The sequence below is a fragment of the Tupaia chinensis genome, unplaced genomic scaffold (genome assembly GCF_000334495.1).
Source record: "Tupaia chinensis unplaced genomic scaffold, TupChi_1.0 Scaffold000515_1, whole genome shotgun sequence".
In the NCBI taxonomy this organism is placed as follows: domain Eukaryota; kingdom Metazoa; phylum Chordata; class Mammalia; order Scandentia; family Tupaiidae; genus Tupaia; species Tupaia belangeri.
In genome coordinates, this window is record NW_006160028.1 from 7052107 (window position 1) to 7071593 (window position 19487).

At 57.4% G+C, this 19487-nt stretch overlaps 1 protein-coding gene across 1 annotated transcript in view; it reads left to right on the forward strand.

Moving 5' to 3' along the window:
- MELTF (melanotransferrin) overlaps positions 1-19487 on the forward strand; it is a 32096-nt gene that overhangs the window by 6505 nt on the left and 6104 nt on the right. Inside the window, exons 3-13 of the mRNA XM_006156815.1 lie at positions 399-498; positions 2863-3045; positions 4617-4773; positions 5987-6054; positions 11635-11822; positions 12451-12631; positions 13268-13419; positions 15645-15741; positions 16976-17170; positions 18005-18161; positions 18241-18308. Of these exons, the coding sequence (XP_006156877.1) occupies positions 399-498; positions 2863-3045; positions 4617-4773; positions 5987-6054; positions 11635-11822; positions 12451-12631; positions 13268-13419; positions 15645-15741; positions 16976-17170; positions 18005-18161; positions 18241-18308 (1546 nt within the window). The remainder of the gene's footprint in view (positions 1-398; positions 499-2862; positions 3046-4616; positions 4774-5986; positions 6055-11634; positions 11823-12450; positions 12632-13267; positions 13420-15644; positions 15742-16975; positions 17171-18004; positions 18162-18240; positions 18309-19487) is intronic.

The following is a 19487-nucleotide window of genomic DNA, read 5'->3' on the forward strand; positions in this document are numbered from 1 at the left end:
CTCTGTCTTTCTGGTGAGCGCACGTGCCCTATAGCAAAAACCTCTCCAAAAAAAAAAAGGAAAAGCTAAACAGCAGTTCTGGCAGTCAGCCTCCGTAGGCTCTCAGAACGGGAAGCAGGAGAGTGAGGCCGGCCATTTGATTTCCTCTGTGCACCTACTGTGAGTCCTGGAAACTTACTCATGTTTTTTAAATGCTTAATAGTAAGACGAGGTGAGTTTTCACCTGGTAATGGGGCCAGAGTCCAAGCCGTGACAGGGCTCCTGGGCCAGGTGGAGGGGACTGGAGACCTGCAGGGCTTTTCAGGGGGCCCTGGGCAGGCTGGTGGGTGTCCCTGAGTCCCTGAGCGAATGGGCCTCGAGGGCGGGGTGGGGGCTGGACTGAGCAGGTTTCTTACCAGGCGCAGGAGGCCGACGCCATCACTCTGGATGGAGGTGCCATCTACGAGGCGGGGAAGGAACTTGGCCTGAAGCCCGTGGTGGGCGAAGTATACGATCAAGGTGAGGGGCAGAGTCTCCAGCTCCCCCCTCCCCAGCTCCAAACTGGCCATCAGGTCGGTCCACAGAGCCGTCCTTGGGGCCCAGCCACGCAAGCCTTCAGAGAACCCCCTAACCCTCTGAATTGGAGGCAGGAGTGCCAGGGACACGGCGCTGACCCGCACCCATTCATCCTCGTGGGGGCCAGCAGCCCCAACTCATGCTCAGGAAGCCCCTGCTGAGGGGTTCCCCAGGCCCTCGGAGCGCTGGGTGCGCGCCCACGGAGGGCCCGCTGCCTGCCAGCGCCGGTGCCTTTCTGTCAGGGCAGCAGAGTGGGGACACCGCTGGCAGGAGAGGTGAGGACAGGCACCCCGGAGTCCAGCAGGCCCAGAGCGGGACCCCAGCTCTGCCCTTTCCCATGACCGCCGACGCCCGTCCCTGGCTATGAGACAGAGATAACGCCTGCCCTGTCACATCCATTAAGTGAGCCCCCGCGTGTGCCCACCTGGCACGGGGAGTGTGCCGAGAGGTGTGGGGTCCCCCTGCCAGATACGCTGCAGCTCAGCCTGTCCACACCACCTGTCCTTGTTCAGCACCTGCCTGTCTCAGGCCAGCATGGTGGTTACCCCCAAGGAGCCGCCTGAGCCATCCCCACCCCCACACGGCACCTCTCTCCCCTGATGGCTCCCACAGCCTCCAGAAGCCCCCTTGACCCTGGTAGTCCCCGAGGGAGACCCGTCCTGGTCCTTGCGCCCTCTCTGCTGCTCTGCACGGGGTCTCTTGGAGAAGGTGTGGGCCAGATGTGGTTGAATGAGTGCTGTCAGTCCAACCCACGAACCGCTGGTGGCCTCGGGGCCAGGCCCTTCCTGCCTGGTTACTTCAGCCCATCCGAGACCGGCTGCCCGCTCACCCCAGGCAGCAGACCCGCCCCTGCCTGCAGGAGCCGGAGGCAGTGACAGGCCACGAACGCGGGGTCCACGTGGCAGGGGCTCTGAAGAAAAGTGAAGGCTGTGAAGGAGCAAATGGGGGCCATGGGGAATGCCTGGTGGCAGAGCAGCCCCGAGGGGCCTCTGGAAACCTAGGCTGAGCCCTGATGGACACCCCAGGGGACATCCTGGTGGCCCAGGAGCTGGAGGGGAAGGGTGTCCTGGGTGCCCACGAGCTGCTCCAGCTGGCAGGGCCGGCCTCCTCTAGAACTCGGCTTCATTGTGGTCGTGGCTGGCACAGGTGTGTGCATGTGTGTGTGTGTAAGTGTATGTGAGAGAGTGTGAGAGTTAGGTGACTGTGAGAGTGAGTGTGTGAAACTGAGAGTGTGTGACAGGATGTGACAGTGTATGCAACAGAGAATGGACAAGTGTGTGCGTAATGCTCGTTATGTGTGTGTGACTGTGTGTGAGCTGACTGTTGAGAATGTGTGAAAGAATGTGGCGACTGTGTGTGACGATGAGTGTAGCAATGAATGTGGAAGTATGTGTGAGGGTGTGTGTGTTTATGTGAAAGAATGCGTGTGAGGGGTATGCGTGACAGATTACGTGTGAGTGTGCATGTGAAAGTGTGAGCATGTATATGTGAGTGTGCACGTGAGTGCACGTGAAAGTATGTGAGTGTGCGTGTGCATGTACGTGTGTAAGTGAACGTGTGTGAGTGTGCGCATGAGTGTGTGAGTGCGTGTACATGAGACAGCATGAGAGAAGAACGCGAGGGCGTTCTGTGAGAGATCGAGCGTGCCTGTGCACGCCTTTGTCTCGTGGAGGCCCTCTGGTCGTCATCCCTGTGGCTAAGCCGTCTGTGTCTCGTCTGAGTGGCCCTTCTGGGCCCCCCGTGGGCCCAAGGGGGTCTTTTGGAGGCTGCAGAGCCCTCCCACGTGCCTCCACCCCCCAGCCCTTGGGGCTCCTGAGTGGTCTGGGGCCACACTGCCAGCTCTCTCTGTCCCCCGTCTCTCTCTGCCCCTGCCCACCTGTCCCCTCAGCCCCTAGAATTCACTTTTCCTGACTGAGCAAATCCCTGCCCTGCTTCCCTGCCCCTCGGACCCACAAGTTCCCCCGTCCCAGGCCGCTCTGCCCTCTGCCCACCTCCGTGCCCCCGTGACTTGCACAGCTGTGGTCCCAGCAAAGCAGCAGCTGGCTGGGCAGGAAAAGGGGGAGCTCAGGGAAGGGACGAGAATCTCCAGAGAGTACCCGGCTCAGGAGGCTAGTGGAGGGAGGGCAAGGCCTGGTACGAGCAGGCAGGTCGCGCCCACCTGCCCTCCCGGTAGCTAGAAGGCCGTGCACACATCCACACGGACACCCACACCTGCAGCACGCAGCCTTCGCCGCGGCTGTCCCAGGCAGGGCAGCCCTGGGGCCTCCCTCAAGGCCTCTCCCTCAGCCCGCTCCTCACCCCTCCTAGAGGTCGGGACCTCCTATTACGCCGTGGCTGTGGTCAAGCGGAGCTCCTCTGTGACCATCAACACCCTGAGGGGCGTGAAGTCCTGCCACACGGGCATCAACCGGACGGTGGGCTGGAACGTGCCCGTGGGCTACCTGGTGGACAGCGGCCGCCTCTCGGTGATGGGCTGCGACGTGCTCAAAGGTGAGGGCTTCGGGCCAGGCAGGGGCTCTCTGGGTGCCCTCTCCCTCTTTTCATTCCTTCGCTGGGTAGCCCCCTCTGGCCTCAGCTTCATCCTGCACTCCTTCAGAGGTGCAGCAAAGCCCCCCACCAGGGTCCGCCCAGACACGCACGCGGTGGAATCCCTCCCTGCCTCTGCGGGCCAGCCCCATGTTGGCACCGTGTGAGTTTCTGGTTGATTAGTCCCTGCGGTGCGTGGCTTGGCCCACACTGGCCACAGTGTCCCACACGACATTGCCAGGCACAGGGCCCAGCCCACGGTGGGAGCTGACGAACTGCAAGGGAGCGATCTGTACCACCTGTCTAGACACGGCACGGTCATGGCAGCGTTTCCTTCACGTCACAATTTTTTCAAGGCACAAATAAGCTACTGACCTGCACCGAGAAAGCTCCCAGGTGGCGAGAGGCCCAACCAGCAGGTGAGCCAGCACAGGGCCCGAGCCTGGGAGCTGCCGCCTCTCAGGTGGAGGCCAAGGGTGGGGCAGAGCTATCGAGCGTCTGCTCCTCCACTCCTCCGGGAGAGGAGAGTGGCTGGCCCTGGGAGAGCTCGGCTCCACTGGGCGTGCGTGTGGCTCCGTGGGCTCGGGTGCAGGCAGCTGGTGTCCTCCCCCTTCCCAGGATAAGTCACTGTGAAGGGGTGGGTGTGAGGCCGACCCAGGCCTCCTGCTCAGCTCCCGCTTCCCCTGTGCTCTGAGAAGTGTTCCCATCAGATGAATCTGCTCAGGAAGTAATTCTCTCTCTCCCCTTCCATTCATCTCCCGTAACTGCTTTGGAAACGAACCCCACACTGAGCAGTGTCTAGCGAATGTTTAGTTATCCTCTGTGATCACTTCTGAGTAAATGTGTTGTTCCCCTGAGCCATTTTTACTTTTTCTGAAGTTTACTAATTCCATGAGTGAAAGAGACACAGAGATACGGTGCCCGTAACAAGGTCCCCGCACACCCTCCACCCAGCCTCAGTCAGCGCGGGTCACGGGCTCACGCATGCCTGCCCTGCTCCAGGAGGTCTTCGGACACAAAGCCAGGGCCTTCCCACAGAGCATTGCATTTTCCTGTGCACCCTCAGACTGCCCCTTCATTTTATTTATTTATTTATTATCTATCTATCTATCTACTTACTTGTATTTATTAAGAATTCTTTTTATTTAACATTGTTTTATATATTTTAATTTAGCCAGAGTGAGAGAGGGGGAAAGTGAGAAAGCAAGCTGCCAGGTCCAGGACTTGAGCTGTGGTCAGCCATGTGGGAGTCCAGCGCTCTTAACCACCACGCCACCTGCTGCCTCCAGCCCCTCCATTTTAAAATAAGTCCCCTTGCTACTTCGTGGACCGGCCCGAGGATCACGGACCTTGTCCAGTTCCCCAGGTTGCCCAGACTGAGGCTAGAAGGTGACGGATTTTCAGGAGGCCAGATGCGGTTCCAGCAGAGCCCAGGCCCCCTGCCTCAGGCGGGGGATGTCCTGACGCATGGCTCTCTCGGGGGCCTGTGTCAGGGTCTGAAGAAGGGCCTGAGTGACCTCTCTGCTCTCCCACAGCTGTCAGTGACTACTTTGGAGGTAGCTGCGTGCCAGGGGCAGGAGAGACCAGTTACTCCAAGTCCCTCTGTCGCCTCTGCCGAGGTGACAGCTCCGGGGAAGGGGTGTGTGACAAGAGCCCCCTGGAGAGATACTACGACTACAGCGGGGCCTTCCGGTGAGGAGCCCTGGGGAGGCCGGCAGGGGAGGGGCTGAGTGCGGGCTGGAGGCCGCTGGAGGGGGGAAAAACCTTCACCCAGAGAGGGCCGGGGGCGTGGCCGTGGCAGCTGCGTCTCCTCAAAGCACCCTTTATTTAGTTCTGTGCCCTGGTTAGCTGGAAAACGTCAAGCTGCAATATGCCAGACTGGGTTTGCTCATAAAATCAACATGTTTGGTATATTTAGAGAGATGAGGGCTCCGAGGAGAAAATGGAAAAAAACAGCCTTTTTGCCACTCCCATGTCCCCATTCTGGTGTCTCAGACTCACAAGGAGGTGGAGGGGGTGGGGGTGCGGCCCGACACTAGGGCCACCCTGTCTGCCTAGTTAGGGCTGGCAGCAGGTTTAAGCCCTCGTGGGCCCAGTAGGGCATCCCCGCCAGCTAAGGGTGCAGTCCCTCTGTCCACGAATCCACGAATATGCTGACCTCTCCGCGGGGCTGGAGTGGAAGCCCCCAGCCACTCTCTGGCCATGTGACCTGGTGTTTCCACCCGGAAGTGAGAAAGCCTGATGGCGCCCCACATCCCAGGTGTGACCTGGCCGAACGCAGGTCTGGGCACAGAGCAGAAACCACACTCGGGACCTGCAAGCAGGTGACCCCTGCCCGCCTCAGCTGCCCATTCTCCTGAGCCCTCGAAGGCCTCTCCTGGGTTGTTTCACCCCTTCTCCATCCAATCCTGCTGCTTTTCTGGTGGTGGTGGTGAGGGGGGCGGGAACCAAGCATCTCCTTTGCCCCGCCGGCCGTGCCCGTGACGTGAAAGTCACTGTCCTGCTCAGGACATTTTGGATATGGTAGGAAAGGCCTTCTAGCCCAACCCTCTGCCTCAGGGCTAGATTGTCTTCAAAACACCCTGAGCGTGCAGTCGCTGACCGCAGCTGGCTCACGAGTCCCTGCTCCCGCCGGCCCCAGCCAGGCTGCACGTGGTCCGTGGGGGCTACATGCATCTCTCCTTGGGGCAGCCCTATGGGAGAGCTCCACGGTGATGGGCTGGGAAGGGAACGCGCCATGGCAAAGCCACATAGCAGCAGCCAAGGTGGAACCTGGGGCTGCCTGGCTAAAACCTGTACCCACCATGGCTACCCCACAAGGCCCGCCCTACAAAGTAGAGGATGGGCAGGGGACGAGGGACTTCAGGGGAGCTCCCCCACCCGGGCTCATGGTTTCTCTCCGCAGGTGCCTGGCAGAGGGGGCTGGGGATGTGGCCTTTGTGAAGCACAGCACGGTGCTGGAGAACACGGATGGTGAGAGGCGTGCGCCCCAGGAAGCGGGCTCTCGGGACCCCGGATGGCAGGCCAGGAGCAGGCACCTCAGCTTAGCACTGCTCTGAGTCTCCGGTGACCTCAGTGACCTCAGATGAGTCCCAGAGGGTCTGAACTTAGTGCAAAGGAAGAAGTGGCTCCCCCCAAGGAGTTCCAGTGGCTCCACGGGGCTGAGGATAGAGGGGCCAGCGAACAGCTCTGCTCTGCTCTGAGATGCGTATTCACCCGTTCCGTTTCCAACCGAAGGTTGGGATCTGCCCTTCCACGTTTCCAAACCTCCACGCTAGGTCTCATCTGCTGTCCCTTCCTGGCATTTTTTCTCCTCTCTCCTGAAGAAGCCATCCCTTCCCCCAAACAAGGGCTCCTCACTGCCGTTTCTGTTTTTAACTTTGGAGACAAGTGAGTTTCAGAAAAGTCGTGCAATGATTCAGACGGCTCCCATCAATTGTGAACCTCCATTCCCGCTTTTAGCCTTTTGCCACATTTGTTGTGTTGATCTGTGTGTGTGTGTGCACACGCATGTGTGTGCGTGCGCATTTTCTGACCTATTGGAGAGTACGTTTGCCTGTGTCATACACTTCGAACTCTTCATAATGTATTGGGTTATCGGAAAAGTCAGGACATTTTTCTATGTTTTTCTGTGCAAAAAGGGGGGTCATGACTTTTCCGACCCGGTATCTCCTAGGAAGATGTGTCCTCATCACAGCAACCTCTCAGGGACGGTGACTGATAAAGCACGAGTACCTTATCAGCAGTCCATGTTCCACGTCCACTGAGTGTCCCAACCTGTCCTTTGTAGCAGTTTTCACATGTTAAATTGCCGCATCGTAATTGTACGTATTCAGAGGGTACGCTGTGATTTGTCGGTGCGTGAACACGGTGCAGGATGATCAAATCAGGGTAGTGACTTATTCCTCATCTCAGACGTTTATCATTACCCGTGTTAGGGACATTCAAACCCTCTCTGTCAACTATTCTGAAATATTGTCAACTCTAGGTACCCCACTGTGCTATAGGATGCTAGAACTTACTGTTCTCTTTAAAAAAAAAAAAAAAAGTATTTATTTGGGGCCGCCAGGAGGCTTGGTTAAAGCACTGGACTCTCACATGGCTGACTGCAGTTCAAGTCTCAGACCTGGCAGCTTGCTTTCTCACTTTCCCTCTCTAGTCAAATTTAAATAATCACAATAATAACTAAAATTAAATAATTTTTGTTATAGGGTGCATGTGTTTGCTAGAGACAAAAAGCAAGAAATTAACCCCCAGGGGATGGTCACACTGCAATCCCTTTTCCTACATTCTCCTGTCTGGATCTTAGGCATGCACACACATATGCCTGACATGAGTTTCAAGTCACTGAGAGTCTAGTGATGTAACCATTATGCCATCTCCTGGTCCCAAACAAATATTTTTTAAAAAGGGACCAGCAGTTGGCATAATGGCTATGTCGCTGGACTCTCTCATCATCGACCCAATCTCGGGATCTTGGGCATGCACACACACGTACCCGGCATGAGTTTAAGCCACCGGGTCCAGGACGCAAACCGTGGTCAACTACGAGGGAGTGCAGCGACATAGCCATTACGCTAACTGCTGGTCCCTCAAATTAAAAATAATAATAGTTATAAATAAAATTAAATAAATAATTATTTTTTAATTTTTATTTAAAATGTATTAATTTTCTAAAGATCATATGCTTCACCAGAGAGAGTGAGAGAAAGTGAGAAAGCAAGCTGCCAGGTCCAGGACTCAAACTGCAGTTGACCATGTGGAAGTCCAGTGCCCTAACCACCATGTCACCTGCTGGCCCTGAACTTACTCCCTTACCTGTTTACGGGCTTACCAACATCCCTCCATCCCTAGTCCCCTGCCCAGCCTCCAGTAACCACTCCTCCTCGCTGCTTCCATGAGATCAGAATGAGCTTACGCACGTAAGAACAGGCGACATCGTCTTTCTGTGCCGGGTTATCTCAGTACAGTGTCCACCGGCCTTGTCTGTGTGGCCTGCAGTGACAGGGCTTTGCCCTACTGCGTACCGTGCCGCGTGTATGCACTCATTTCTCCTCCACATACCTCTCCATTCAGCCGTGAAAGATTCGTAAGCCGATGCCCTGTCTTGACTACCGTGGTCTTTGCCGCAATGTATTTTCAGGCCCTGGACCTAATCTGTGACCACGCATGGTGCTTACTTGCTAGATATCTTTAGTTTCATTTATCTTGGAACAGTTTCTCGGTTGTTTTTTGTTTTATGACATTGGTGTTTTTGAAGAGTGGGGTTAGTTATTTTATAGAACGATCCTCAATTTGGATTTACTTGAAGATCCTTTTTTTTTTTTAATTGAGGTTTAATTGACATGCAGCAAAATGTACCCTTTTGGAGTTTTGTCAGAAACGTACACTGCATAGCCAGCACGCAACCGAACACTGATGGCAGCAACCCTTCACCTCCAAACCTTCACCTCCAAAGTCTCCTCATGCCCGTCTCTGGTCTTCCTCTCTTGCCAACTGCCAGTAACCACCAGTCAGACTTCAGTTTCTCTAGTTTTGCCTATTCCAGAATGTCTGATCATCACCTTTATTAAAATCAATTTTTGGGGGGGATCAGCAGGTGGTGTAGTGGCTACATCACTGGACTCCCACATAGTCAACCACGGTTAGAGTCCCAGACCCAGTGGCCTAAAATGCACCGGGCACGTGTGCGTGCGTGCCCAAAATCCCAAGAGGAGAATGAAGGAGAAGGGATTGTGGCATGGCCATTCCCCCTGAGGGGTGATTTCTCACTTTCTGTCTCTCTGTCTCTTCTGTCTCTCCAGCAAGCACATGCACCCTATAGCAAAAATATCTCTCTCAAAAAAATCTTTTTGTTGTTATTGTTGATAATTATTACCTTTTTTTTTTTAAAGAGGTTTTTGCCTTGGGTTGCATGTACTTGCCAAAAGGAGAGAGAGAGAGACAGAGTCAGTGAGAGGAAAGTGAGAAATCGCCCTGCAGAGGGATGGCCATGACACAATCCCTTCTCCTCCACTCCCTTTCCTAGATCTTGGGTACACACGCACATACATCCAGCATGATTTTGAAGCCACCAGGTCCAGGACTTGAACCAGCCTGTCATGTGGGAGCTCAGCAACATAACTGTTATGCTATCTGCTGCCCTCCCCTTTTATTATGAGAGAGATAGGGTGTACAGGAGGAGGGAGAAAGTGGTGGCGTTTTTGACAGTCTTGCGGTGGTGACCCAGCCTTCCAGTTAGCAGGGTCACAGGCACATGCTACCCTGCCCAGCCTGTCCAGGTTGGTCTGGAAACTGAACCTGGCTCTTCCCGCCTTGGCCAGGTTCAAGCAGTGGCTCTCTACTGCTGGCACCACCATGGCTGGGCCAGTCGTCGCCCTTTAAATCAGACTGGCCATTGTGCAGTCTGAACTTTCTGAAGGCAAATGTGAACAAGCTATGAGAAAGAGGGAAACAAGCAGTCCCAAACGGGACAAAGCCCAAGGCATCCTCCCGGGGCAGGAAAGTCTTGTAACACTGGGCTGCCCTGGGCCGATGCCCCACAAGGAGTCAAGCAAAGAAGAATAGGGAGGTATTGGGTGAAAATGAGCTTTTTTTAAAGTTTGGATACTAATCTAAGAAAATCTGAGGAGGTCATTTTTAAAGGGTATTCTATGCAAAAAGATCATTAAGAGCGAAATAGCAGAATTGTCCCGAAGGTGTAATGCAGTGAGGGGATGGGGCTGCCATTGTCCCTAGCGATGAGAAACAGCAGTGGCCTTTGCACGGAGCTAACTGGCATCCCGCTCCTGGGAAGGCAGATGACACCCCAGAGAGCACGCAGAGGGCTGGCAGCAGTTTAAAAATAGAGAAAAGCTGGGGGGTGGGAGAGGATGCCGCGGAGGAACTGTGGAGAGTGCTAGAAACTGTCGCAGCTATTAAAAATGACCTTTATGGAGTTTTTCGAACTATTACTCTGTTGTTTTGGGGAGCTGTTTTTAAATAGCTTCAGGGTGAGCGTTTTCATGGTCCCACAAATTAACGTTTTCCCTTTCTTTTCCTTAACAGGGATTTTTCCCCCTCATTTTAATTTAAAAGTCATAAATATATTGTTACATAGGACCATCTGTGGCTTAGTTACAGCTCTTAATAGTCTCTTCTTCTTATTCTTATTTGGTATCAATCATCACTTTTTCACAGAAAATCTCATTTTCTAGAAAGAAGTAAGTGGGTTTTATGGAAAGTTTCCAATAATCTGGAAAAATACTTTAGAGCGATAAGTGGGGGAAGAAACATAGGATCCAAAATTGCCTATCATCCATGTCTGTTAACTATGTTAAAAAAATGATTAGCTAGGCCAGCAGGTGGAGTAGTGGTTATGGTGGCTGGACTCCCACATGGCCGACCACTGTTCAAGTCCCAGACCTGGCAGCTTGCTTTCTCACCTTCCTTCTCTCTCTATCTCTCTCTGGTCAACTTCAAAAAATAAAATAAAATAAAATAAAATAAAATAAAATAAAATATGATGAAGAGTAAAAATAAATAAAATAATTATTTTAAAAAAGCGGCTAGAAAACGGGGCCAGCAAGCGGCATGGTGGTTAAGGCGCTGGACGTCCATGTGGCTAACCACAGTTAGAGTCCTGGACCTGGGGGTTGCTTTCTCACTTTCTGTCTCTCTCTCTCTCTCTGGCGAGGGCATGTTCCCTATAGCAAATTAAAATAATAATAACAATAAGAACGATAAATAAAAATTAAATAGTTCTTTTAGAAAATAGAAATATTAATAGAAAAAAAGTCTTGAGAGGAGAACACCAAAATACTGATAGTTGAGGTTGTGGACAAAGCTTTCGGGCATTACCTTTTTCTCCATGGTACATGGTTCTGGGTAGTCTGTTGGCCTCTGCCCCCTGCCCCCTGCCCTCTGCTCAGAGCCAACCTTAGTATCTGATGGCAGGCAGTGACATCACCCCAGACTCTCTCTCACCCTAGCTTCACTTACTTTCTTCCTCTCTTTATCTTGAGCAGATACTCCTGTTTGTATGTTACTTTACTGCCAGGTACTTCAGATCTGTTTCATTACCAGGAATTAGTGATGGCCCCGCAGCACAGGGGCTTAGCACAGCGCACAGGGAGCCAGAGCCCACATGGCCCACCGTGGCTTGACAAACACGCCGGGCTCACATGCATGCGTGTCCAAAATCCTGACAGAGGGAGGGATGGAGGAAAGGATTGTGGTGCGGCCACATCCTCCTGGAAGGGGTTTCTTCTCTCTTTTTCTCTCTCGCTCTCTCTAGTGACCACACACACCCTCTGGTGATTAAAAAAAAAAAAGAAGAAGAAAAGAAAAGAAAAGAAAGAAAGAAAGGAATTGGTGAGGGTGGAAAACATCGGGAATCAGACACCAGCTATGTCGAGGCCTGGTCTCGCAGGGTGCAGGCACCAAGCTCTCCTCATTCAGGCTCTGGGTTCTCACCTCCGTGACACCTAGCCTCTCCCCAGTCCTCTCCTCCTGGGCCTCCCTCACCGTCCTCCAGGACAGAAGTAGGCTCACCCAGGCTTCCCGTCTCCACAGGAAGAACCCTGCCCTCCTGGGGCCAGGCACTGTTGTCGAAGGACTTCGAGCTGCTGTGCAGGGACGGCAGCCGGGCCGAGGTCACCGAGTGGAGGCGATGCCACCTGGCGCGGGTGCCTGCTCACGCCGTGGTGGTCCGAGCTGACGTGGACGGGGCCCTCATCTTCCGGCTGCTGAATGAAGGCCAGGTGGGCTCAGTGGCCACTGCACAGCCTCCTGGGCGTGCCGGCCTTCTGGTCACCCACCACAGGGAGCTCTGGGCGAAGAACAGGAGGGACAGGCCCCAGGTGGGGACCAGGCTGTGGCCAGGCTGAGGCCAGCCCAGCGTGAGTAAGGGATGACTAGGCAAGCTGGCCAGAGCAGGGAGACCACAGACGCAGGCGCCCCTCAGAGAAAACATCGCTAGAACAGGGGAGCAGACAGCGGGGCAGCATTGCCATCCCCACCTCCTCTGGTACTGAAATGTGGCAACCAAGGTGGCACCAAAGGCGACAGAGCAAAGGTTACAAAGCAACGGTTCTGCCCGCCCAGCCTTAGCTCGTGTTGCCCACCCACGTGCCACTGCCCAGTCCCGTAGCTTGTCCTCAGACCTACCCTTGCCTGGGTCATAGTGGCCGAACTGTGTGTGACAGGCCGGGCGAGTCAAGTGAAGACCCAGAGCACGGGGCGGGGGTGGAACTGGAGGAGGCGCCATGGAGGAGGGAGGCCTCCCTTGGCCCTGGGTGCCTGGCCAAGGCCACTGGGAGAGGGGGTGGCAGCCAGTGGGAGGGCAGGCCCACCCTCACCAGCACCACCCCACCCCACCGCCCCACACAGCGTCTGTTCAGCCACGAGGGCAGCAGCTTCCAGATGTTCAGCTCCGACGCCTACGGCCAGAAGAACCTGCTGTTCAAAGACGCCACCTTGGAGCTCGTGCCCATCGCCACGCAGACCTACGAGGCCTGGCTGGGCCGCGAATACCTGCACGCCATGAAGGGGCTGCTCTGTGACCCCAACCGTAAGTCCACCCATGCCTGCTGCCAGCTCTGGCCCTGCTCATCCTCGACAATGCAAGGTCGGGGTATAGGGGGGTGGCTCTTGGCCGCTGTGGGAGCCTGTCATGTCCACTTCTCTGCCTCTGGGGCTTTGAGGAGGGGCCTCTCTGTGGTGGCAAGGGCTGCTGGAGGCTGGGAGCCCCACTTGCTCCCAAAGTGGGGGATCCAGGCCACCAGGGTCTCTCTTGGGAACGGTCTCCTCCATGTAGGACTGTCTCATCCTGGCTTCTTCCTCCACACCACTCACCCCTCCTCCCTCTCCCCACCGCTTGGCCCCGGCCCTGGCTCGGGCACCTAGCTGTTTATTCCAGTGATCTGCAAGTGCGCTTCCTGCCCCTCGCTGGCCCTCACCCTCAGCCTACAGCCAGGGACCAGGTGGCCATGTGTGCCTCGAACCATCACAGTCCCGGGGGAGAGGTTCCGTTACCCCTTTCTGCATGAGACCCAGGGAGCAGGGGGTTAGACTCCTGATAGCCACCTCGCAGCTTCAAGAGGAAGACCCAGAACTTCCTTGGGGCTAATGCCAAGCCCTTCTCCGAGGCTCCTGGCCTGGCTGTGCCCCCTCGGGGGAGGCCGCACTGACACACACACCCCTCCAGGGCTGCCCCACTACCTGCGCTGGTGTGTGCTGTCAACTCCTGAGATCCAGAAGTGCGGCGACATGGCTGTGGCCTTCAGCCGGCAGGGGCTCAAGCCGGACATCCAGTGCGTGTCGGCCGAGTCCCCCCAGCACTGCGTGGAGCAGATCCAGGTGAGCCGTCCCCCTGGAGGGCGGAGTGGGCCCTGGGTGCTGGGCCACACCTGGGATGTCTATACAGCCTGGCCCCCAGCTGCATGTCTGCCATGATGACCTGACAGCCCACAGAAAGGGGGAGAGGTCGAGGGAGGGAAGGGGCTCTCCCCCTGGGGAGCCAGGGCTCTTTGCTCAGGGCACAGGAGCAGCGCTGGCCCCAGTCGATCCGCCATCGGTGACCAATTGGCACCCACCGTCCCTGGCCCTGGTGAGCCCCTCCCCCCTTCCAAATGTCAGCGCCCCTTTGTGGGCTGTAGGGGTGGGCCCGGGTCATTGTTACAGCTTTGGGGCAAAAACCCGCACTCAGAGGTTTTTACACAGGTCACCGTCTAGGGCACATAGACTTCTCTTTCGGATACACAGTATGTGAGGAAATGGCATCCTACACAGAGCCATCTGAAACCGGACGGTACTCGGTGTTTTCTCCTGTGTTCTATTTCTAGTCTTTTTTTTTTCTTTTGCCCTTAATGCTTGTCGTGACCTATTAAGTAGATTTTGCCCCCTCCGCAGTTAAATGTACCTGCCCCGGTCTCTGAGGCCCCCAGCACCTCCCTGCTCTGCCTGTCTGAGGAGATGGAGGCAGGAAACAGAAGAGGGCCAGGGCCCTGAGGTCAGGAGGCGGTCCTGCTGTGGTCGCGGGGCCCAGCCGTCAGCCCTGGGTGCCCGGACTCCTCCCTCCCTGCTGTAATAGCAAGTAGGTGAGGCCACAGCCTCAGGAGCCGGGGCCCACACCGACCAGAGGTGAAGACTGTGCAGAGACAGCCAGGCACCAGGCTAGTAAGGGCTGGCAGTCTCCCGAGCCAGGCCTTCGTGTGCCCAGCACCGCGAAGCCACGTGTGGATCGTCTCACCCTGTGGGGTGGTATGCCACCTAGCACACTTTCCAGTCCGGCATAGGGTTGAGAGAGGCTGGAAGTGGCTCGCCTGCCCACCAGCTCGGTGTGGAGCTCCGTCTCCCCAGGGGCTGACAGAACTCGTGCGGAGCTGAGATCAGCCGCATGTGCGAGGGGAATAGGTGCCTTGCTGGAACCAAGGAAAGGAAGACTTAGGGGTGCAGGGGCCTCCGTCTCCTGGTGCCTGGCAGGCTGCCTTGCAGTGGGGTAGCTTGTTCCAAGAGCCCCAGAGCCAGGGCTGATGTGAGGAGGCAGGCTGCCCAGGGGCCTATGGGAGAGCAGCAGACGTCAGGGGTTCCTCAGAACCTTTTAGGAGGTGCAGATAGCCCCAGTTCCAGCTTCAAAGATGCTGGGGGATGATGTGCAGTGTGGCTCTAACACCCACTTCCTGCCCAGTCAGTGACCAGGAGGGGCCCCTCACCCAGACAGGGCCTTGGCTGTGGGCCTGGGTCTGTGTCCTCCCTGACAGCACAGGTTGGAGAGGGTCTGGGTGGGGAAAGAAGGGCCCCAGAGGAACACCCTCTGGGCTCCGAGTATTGGTGCCCCGCCCCAGCTTACTGTTCCAGCATTGGAACTTTGTGCCTGTGGGCCTGAACGGGGGCCGGGAGGAGCCCATACCTGGGCACAGGTGTCCCACCTTGCCCCCTCTCTCAGGGACTATCTCACTACTGTGACCTGTTTGCTAAACTGCCCTTTTGCAAGGTCCTGGGACCACCCGTCAAGAGGCTTCAGAAAGGACAAGGGCGTGGGATGCAGGTGGCCCGTGGTGCTTCAGGAGGTGGGAGAGAAGGCCCTGAGCCCTTGCTGCTGCCTCCTTGGGCAGGGCTTTGTCCCCGGACCCTCCTCCCACGGGCCCTGGTTCTGCTGAATTTCAAGACCCAGGTCATCCTTCTGCTTGTGCAGGCTTCTGACAGACGCCCGTGGCTGGGTCCTGGAGATGCAGTGCCTCCTCTGGGGGCTGGCGATCCCAGGGGAGACGCCACACCAAGCCCTGGCCAGGGATCCTGCTATGCTTTGCTCAGAACCGGGACACATGGGAGACCTCGATAACCGTGTGCTGAAGGACTGAAGCCGACCACCATGGCTGTGTGCCAGGGTGGGTTGGTTTCAGCCCTTAGGTCCTCCGAGCACCCCTACTGGCCCCCACCCTATGGTCTAAGCACCCCATCTTCACAAGGAGTGGAAAGGCAGACAGGCCAGATGGGGAAATGCCCACCAACTTCCCTCTGACCCCAGCACCCAGAACCATCTGGAAGCCCACCCAGCCTGGTCCTTTTTCTGTTCCCTGCAGGCTGGGCACATCGATGCTGTGACCCTGAAGGGCGAGGACATTTACATGGCAGGGAAGACATACGGCCTGGTCCCAGCGGCCGGGGAACACTATGCCCGTGAGTGCAGCACCGGCGGCCTGGCCTCGGCCGGAGGTGGTTGGGACTTTGTTTAAGAGCCAGGGTCTCGCTGTGTTGTCAGGCTGGCCTCAAACTCACAAGCCTCCTGCCTCAGCCTCCGCAGTAGCTGGGGCCGCAGGCATGGGCCACCACTCCCAGCTTGTTACCCTCATCAGCGTGGACGTGTGCCCCTTCAGCCACTTCTGAAGCTCCAGCCCTCTCTCAGGGCCTCCCTCGCCGCACTGGCTGCTGTCCGTGTCCAGGCAAGGCCCTCCTGCCCCGGCCTCGGTTTTCCATCAGTTCAGTGAGTGTTGTAAGAGGTTAGCGGGCTTCTGCAGCAGGTCGGAGAGTGAACGCCTGAGCCTATGACGTCCACAGACCTGAACACCTCTTCTATTTCTAGAGAGTTCTTGTTTTGTTTTGTTTCGTTTGCTATAGGCTATGTGTGCTTAATGGAGAGACAGAGAGACAGAAAGCGAGAAATCACCCCCCAGGGGGGATGGCCATGCCGCAATCCTTTCTCCTCCATTCTCCCCTCAGGATTTTGGGCACACATGCACTTGGTGTGAGTTTCAAGTTGCTGGGTCCAGGACTCGAACTGCAGTCGACCATGTGGGAGTCTAGCACCTTAACCACTACACCACCTGCTGGCCCCCATTGCCTAGTCTTTTTAAATAACCCTTTAAAAAATGAAAAACCATTCTTAGATCACAACCCAAGCAGTATAAAAACAGACAGTGAAGTTGGCTGGCTTTTGGACTGTTGGTCTCGGCTTTTCCATCCCAAGAGGCCAACAGGCCCAGGGAGGTGCCAGCTCATCTGCCCCTTCTCTGGGGCCTGGGCTGGGCTTTGGGCTAGGCTTTGGCCTCTGTCCTCTTAAGTGGTGACCTGGGCCGTCTGTGCCTCGCACCTGGACGTGAGGACTCTCTGGGCGCAGGCAAGTGCTGCCACAGCCCTCAGTGGCACCTGGGTGTCAGGAGAGAAAGATGTTCCTCTGGGCAGATGACGGGGCTGGGGTGGGGCCGGGGCCTCCCAGGCTGCAGCTCTGCAATGGGGCTCAGGCCCTGCCAGATTTGCTCCTGAACGCCCAGGGCCTGGGCCTGGTGCCCTCAGCCCGCACAGCGCTGGGGCGGGACTGCTGCTGGGAAGCCGCGAAACAGCAGGGAAACAGCGGGGACGGGCTTGAGGGAAACTCTCAGAGGAGGGCCCCTCATGTAGTGTCGCTTTCCCCCAGCGGACGACAGGAGCAGTTCGTACTTCGTGGTGGCCGTGGTGAAGCGCGACAGCACCCACGCCTTCACCGTGGATGAGCTGCGCGGCAAGCGCTCCTGCCACTCAAGCTTCGGCAGCCTGGCTGGCTGGGACATCCCTGTGGGCGCCCTCATCCAGAGGGGCTACATCCGGCCCAAGGACTGTGACGTCCTCACAGGTACTGCCTCCAAGGGACGCTGGGACAAGCCACCCGCGAGGGCCAGGGTCCTCTTCCAGCCAGAGCCTCTAAGAGGCAGTCCTGGTGGGATGTCCTCTTCCTCGACAGGCCCCTCGCTCTCTGCCTGCTGGGAAATAGTCCTGACCCGCAGCAGCAGTCAGGGCTCCCTCTGGTGTGTCTGTGGAGGGTGCATGGGGCCCCTCCTCACTCAGGCAGAGTGGTGCCAGCACCAATGGACACGGGAGTGGGTGCAAACACGGGCCTGAGCCTGGCTATGTCATCATCCGCTCCTGGGACTGTCCCCGTCCCACAGCGTTCACCACCTGGGCATCTGGGGGACCTGGTGGAAAGTGGCCAGGCATCTGCTTAAGTGAGAAGCTGGGGACAGACAGGAAAGGCTTGCCAAGCACCCACCATGGCTCCACGTGTGCTAAATGCAACACTCCCGGTGAGAGGGAGGCAGTCAGAAGCTGGCAAGATTCTTGGGCTGGCTGGCCACACGCCTGTCCTGGCTGGTAACCCAGAAAAAAATCAAAACGCGTTTTTATCGAAACCCCCCACATAAGCACACAGGGGTACTAGGACTGGTGGCTGCCACTGCCAGGCAGCAGGACAGGGGGTGAGCTCCCCATCCATGTGGGAGTTGCTATGAAGGTCGGCCACTGCTTCCCAGGGGTCGACAGGGTTCCCCATCTAGACAGCCGCCTCGCCAGCTCTGAGCTCAGCGCCGAGTGGAAACAGCGCAGATGGGTGCCTGGGCCTAGAACCCGCACACTGGCCAGCCCGGAGGGGAGCACCCCTGCGCACCCCTCACCACAGCCCTCCCTCTGCCAGCCGTGAGCGAGTTCTTCAACGCCAGCTGCGTGCCGGTGAACAACGCCAAGCACTACCCGGCCTCGCTGTGCGCGCTCTGCGTGGGCGACGAGCGGGGCCGCAACAAGTGCGTGGGCAGCAGCCAGGAGCGCTACTACGGCGACAGTGGCGCCTTCAGGTACTGGGGGGCGGCCACGGCTGGGCTGGGGGCTGCGGCCGGGCCTCCCTCTGACGCCCACCCGCCCTCTGCGTGGCAGGTGCCTGGCGGAGAATGCGGGTGACGTGGCCTTCGTCAAGCACACCACGGTCTTTGACAACACGAATGGTGCGTGCTCGGGGGGTTGAGGCACTGGGGGCAGGTCCCCATCCCCACCAGAACTGGGATCGCTGGGTAGGAGAGGGCCGAGAGGGGGGCCCTAGACGGTCCCGGTGAGAAGAGACCTCGGCCACACCGGCGTGCCGGATGCGGATCGTCTTCGCGGCCTGGAATTCAGGGCCCTGCGGGCTGAAGAGGGGAGGGGGGGGCACGACCTCAGTCGGTTTGGAGAACCCCCTTCGGGTGGCGTTCATGTGGCGCAAGGCCTGCGGGTGGGGCGGAGGGGTCTCCTGCTCGGGGTCACAGCAGCTACCCGGGCACATCACCCGCCGCTTTTTTCTCTGGAGTCACTTTCTGGACCCCGAGAAAGGTGCTAGGAATGCTCTGCTCGCCCCGAAACCCACGTAGGGCAGGCAGGGTCAGAGCCCCTTAGCCTACGCCGCTGCCGGCTTCCCCTCACCCTCGGGAATCTGAGTTCGGTTTGAAGACGAAGCTGTTTCCTTCCAACACCGATTGCTTGAACTTCTGTGTAGCCCGTCTACACCCCAGCCTGATACCCAGATGCTGGAGGCTCTGTCTTCTGCACCGTGACCCACACACCTCTCCCCAGAGACGCAACTGCAGGCACACCTGGGGCCTGGAGGGGGAAGTCAAGGGGAAGCAAGGCGTGCAGGGGACGGACCTCAGCTAACGTCCCGGCCCGGCCGGCTCCCAGGCAGCAGGACCCCCTCAACAGAGCCGGGGGCTCGCGGCCCTGAGCCCTCCTGTTGCGGCAGCCCCACTCCCCCTCTGACCTCCCACCAAGAACACTCAGGACCATGGAGGGTAGGGGGTGCCTCCTGCGTGGGTCCACCAGGCCCGGCGGGCGCCAGGCCCTTGTGCAGAGTGGAGCTGGGCCCAGGAGGGATGGGCTGCCGAGAGGGCCTCAGAGAGGCCAGGAGGCACCCACCTCTCCCTGCATTCGTTCCCCTTTGGTCTTTACTCAGGAGCTGCCTGGAGGGCCTTCTGTAGAGGGGAGGAGGATCGCAAGAGGGCATGAAGACACTGCAAGTCCCAGGGCCCCATTTCCCAAGGAGCCCTGGGACCCGCCCGCTACTTCAGAACCACCCAGATGCTAGCTTAAAACGCAGAGTCCTGGGGCTGGCAGGTGGCGTGGTGGTTAAGGTGCTAGACTCCCACCTGCCTGAC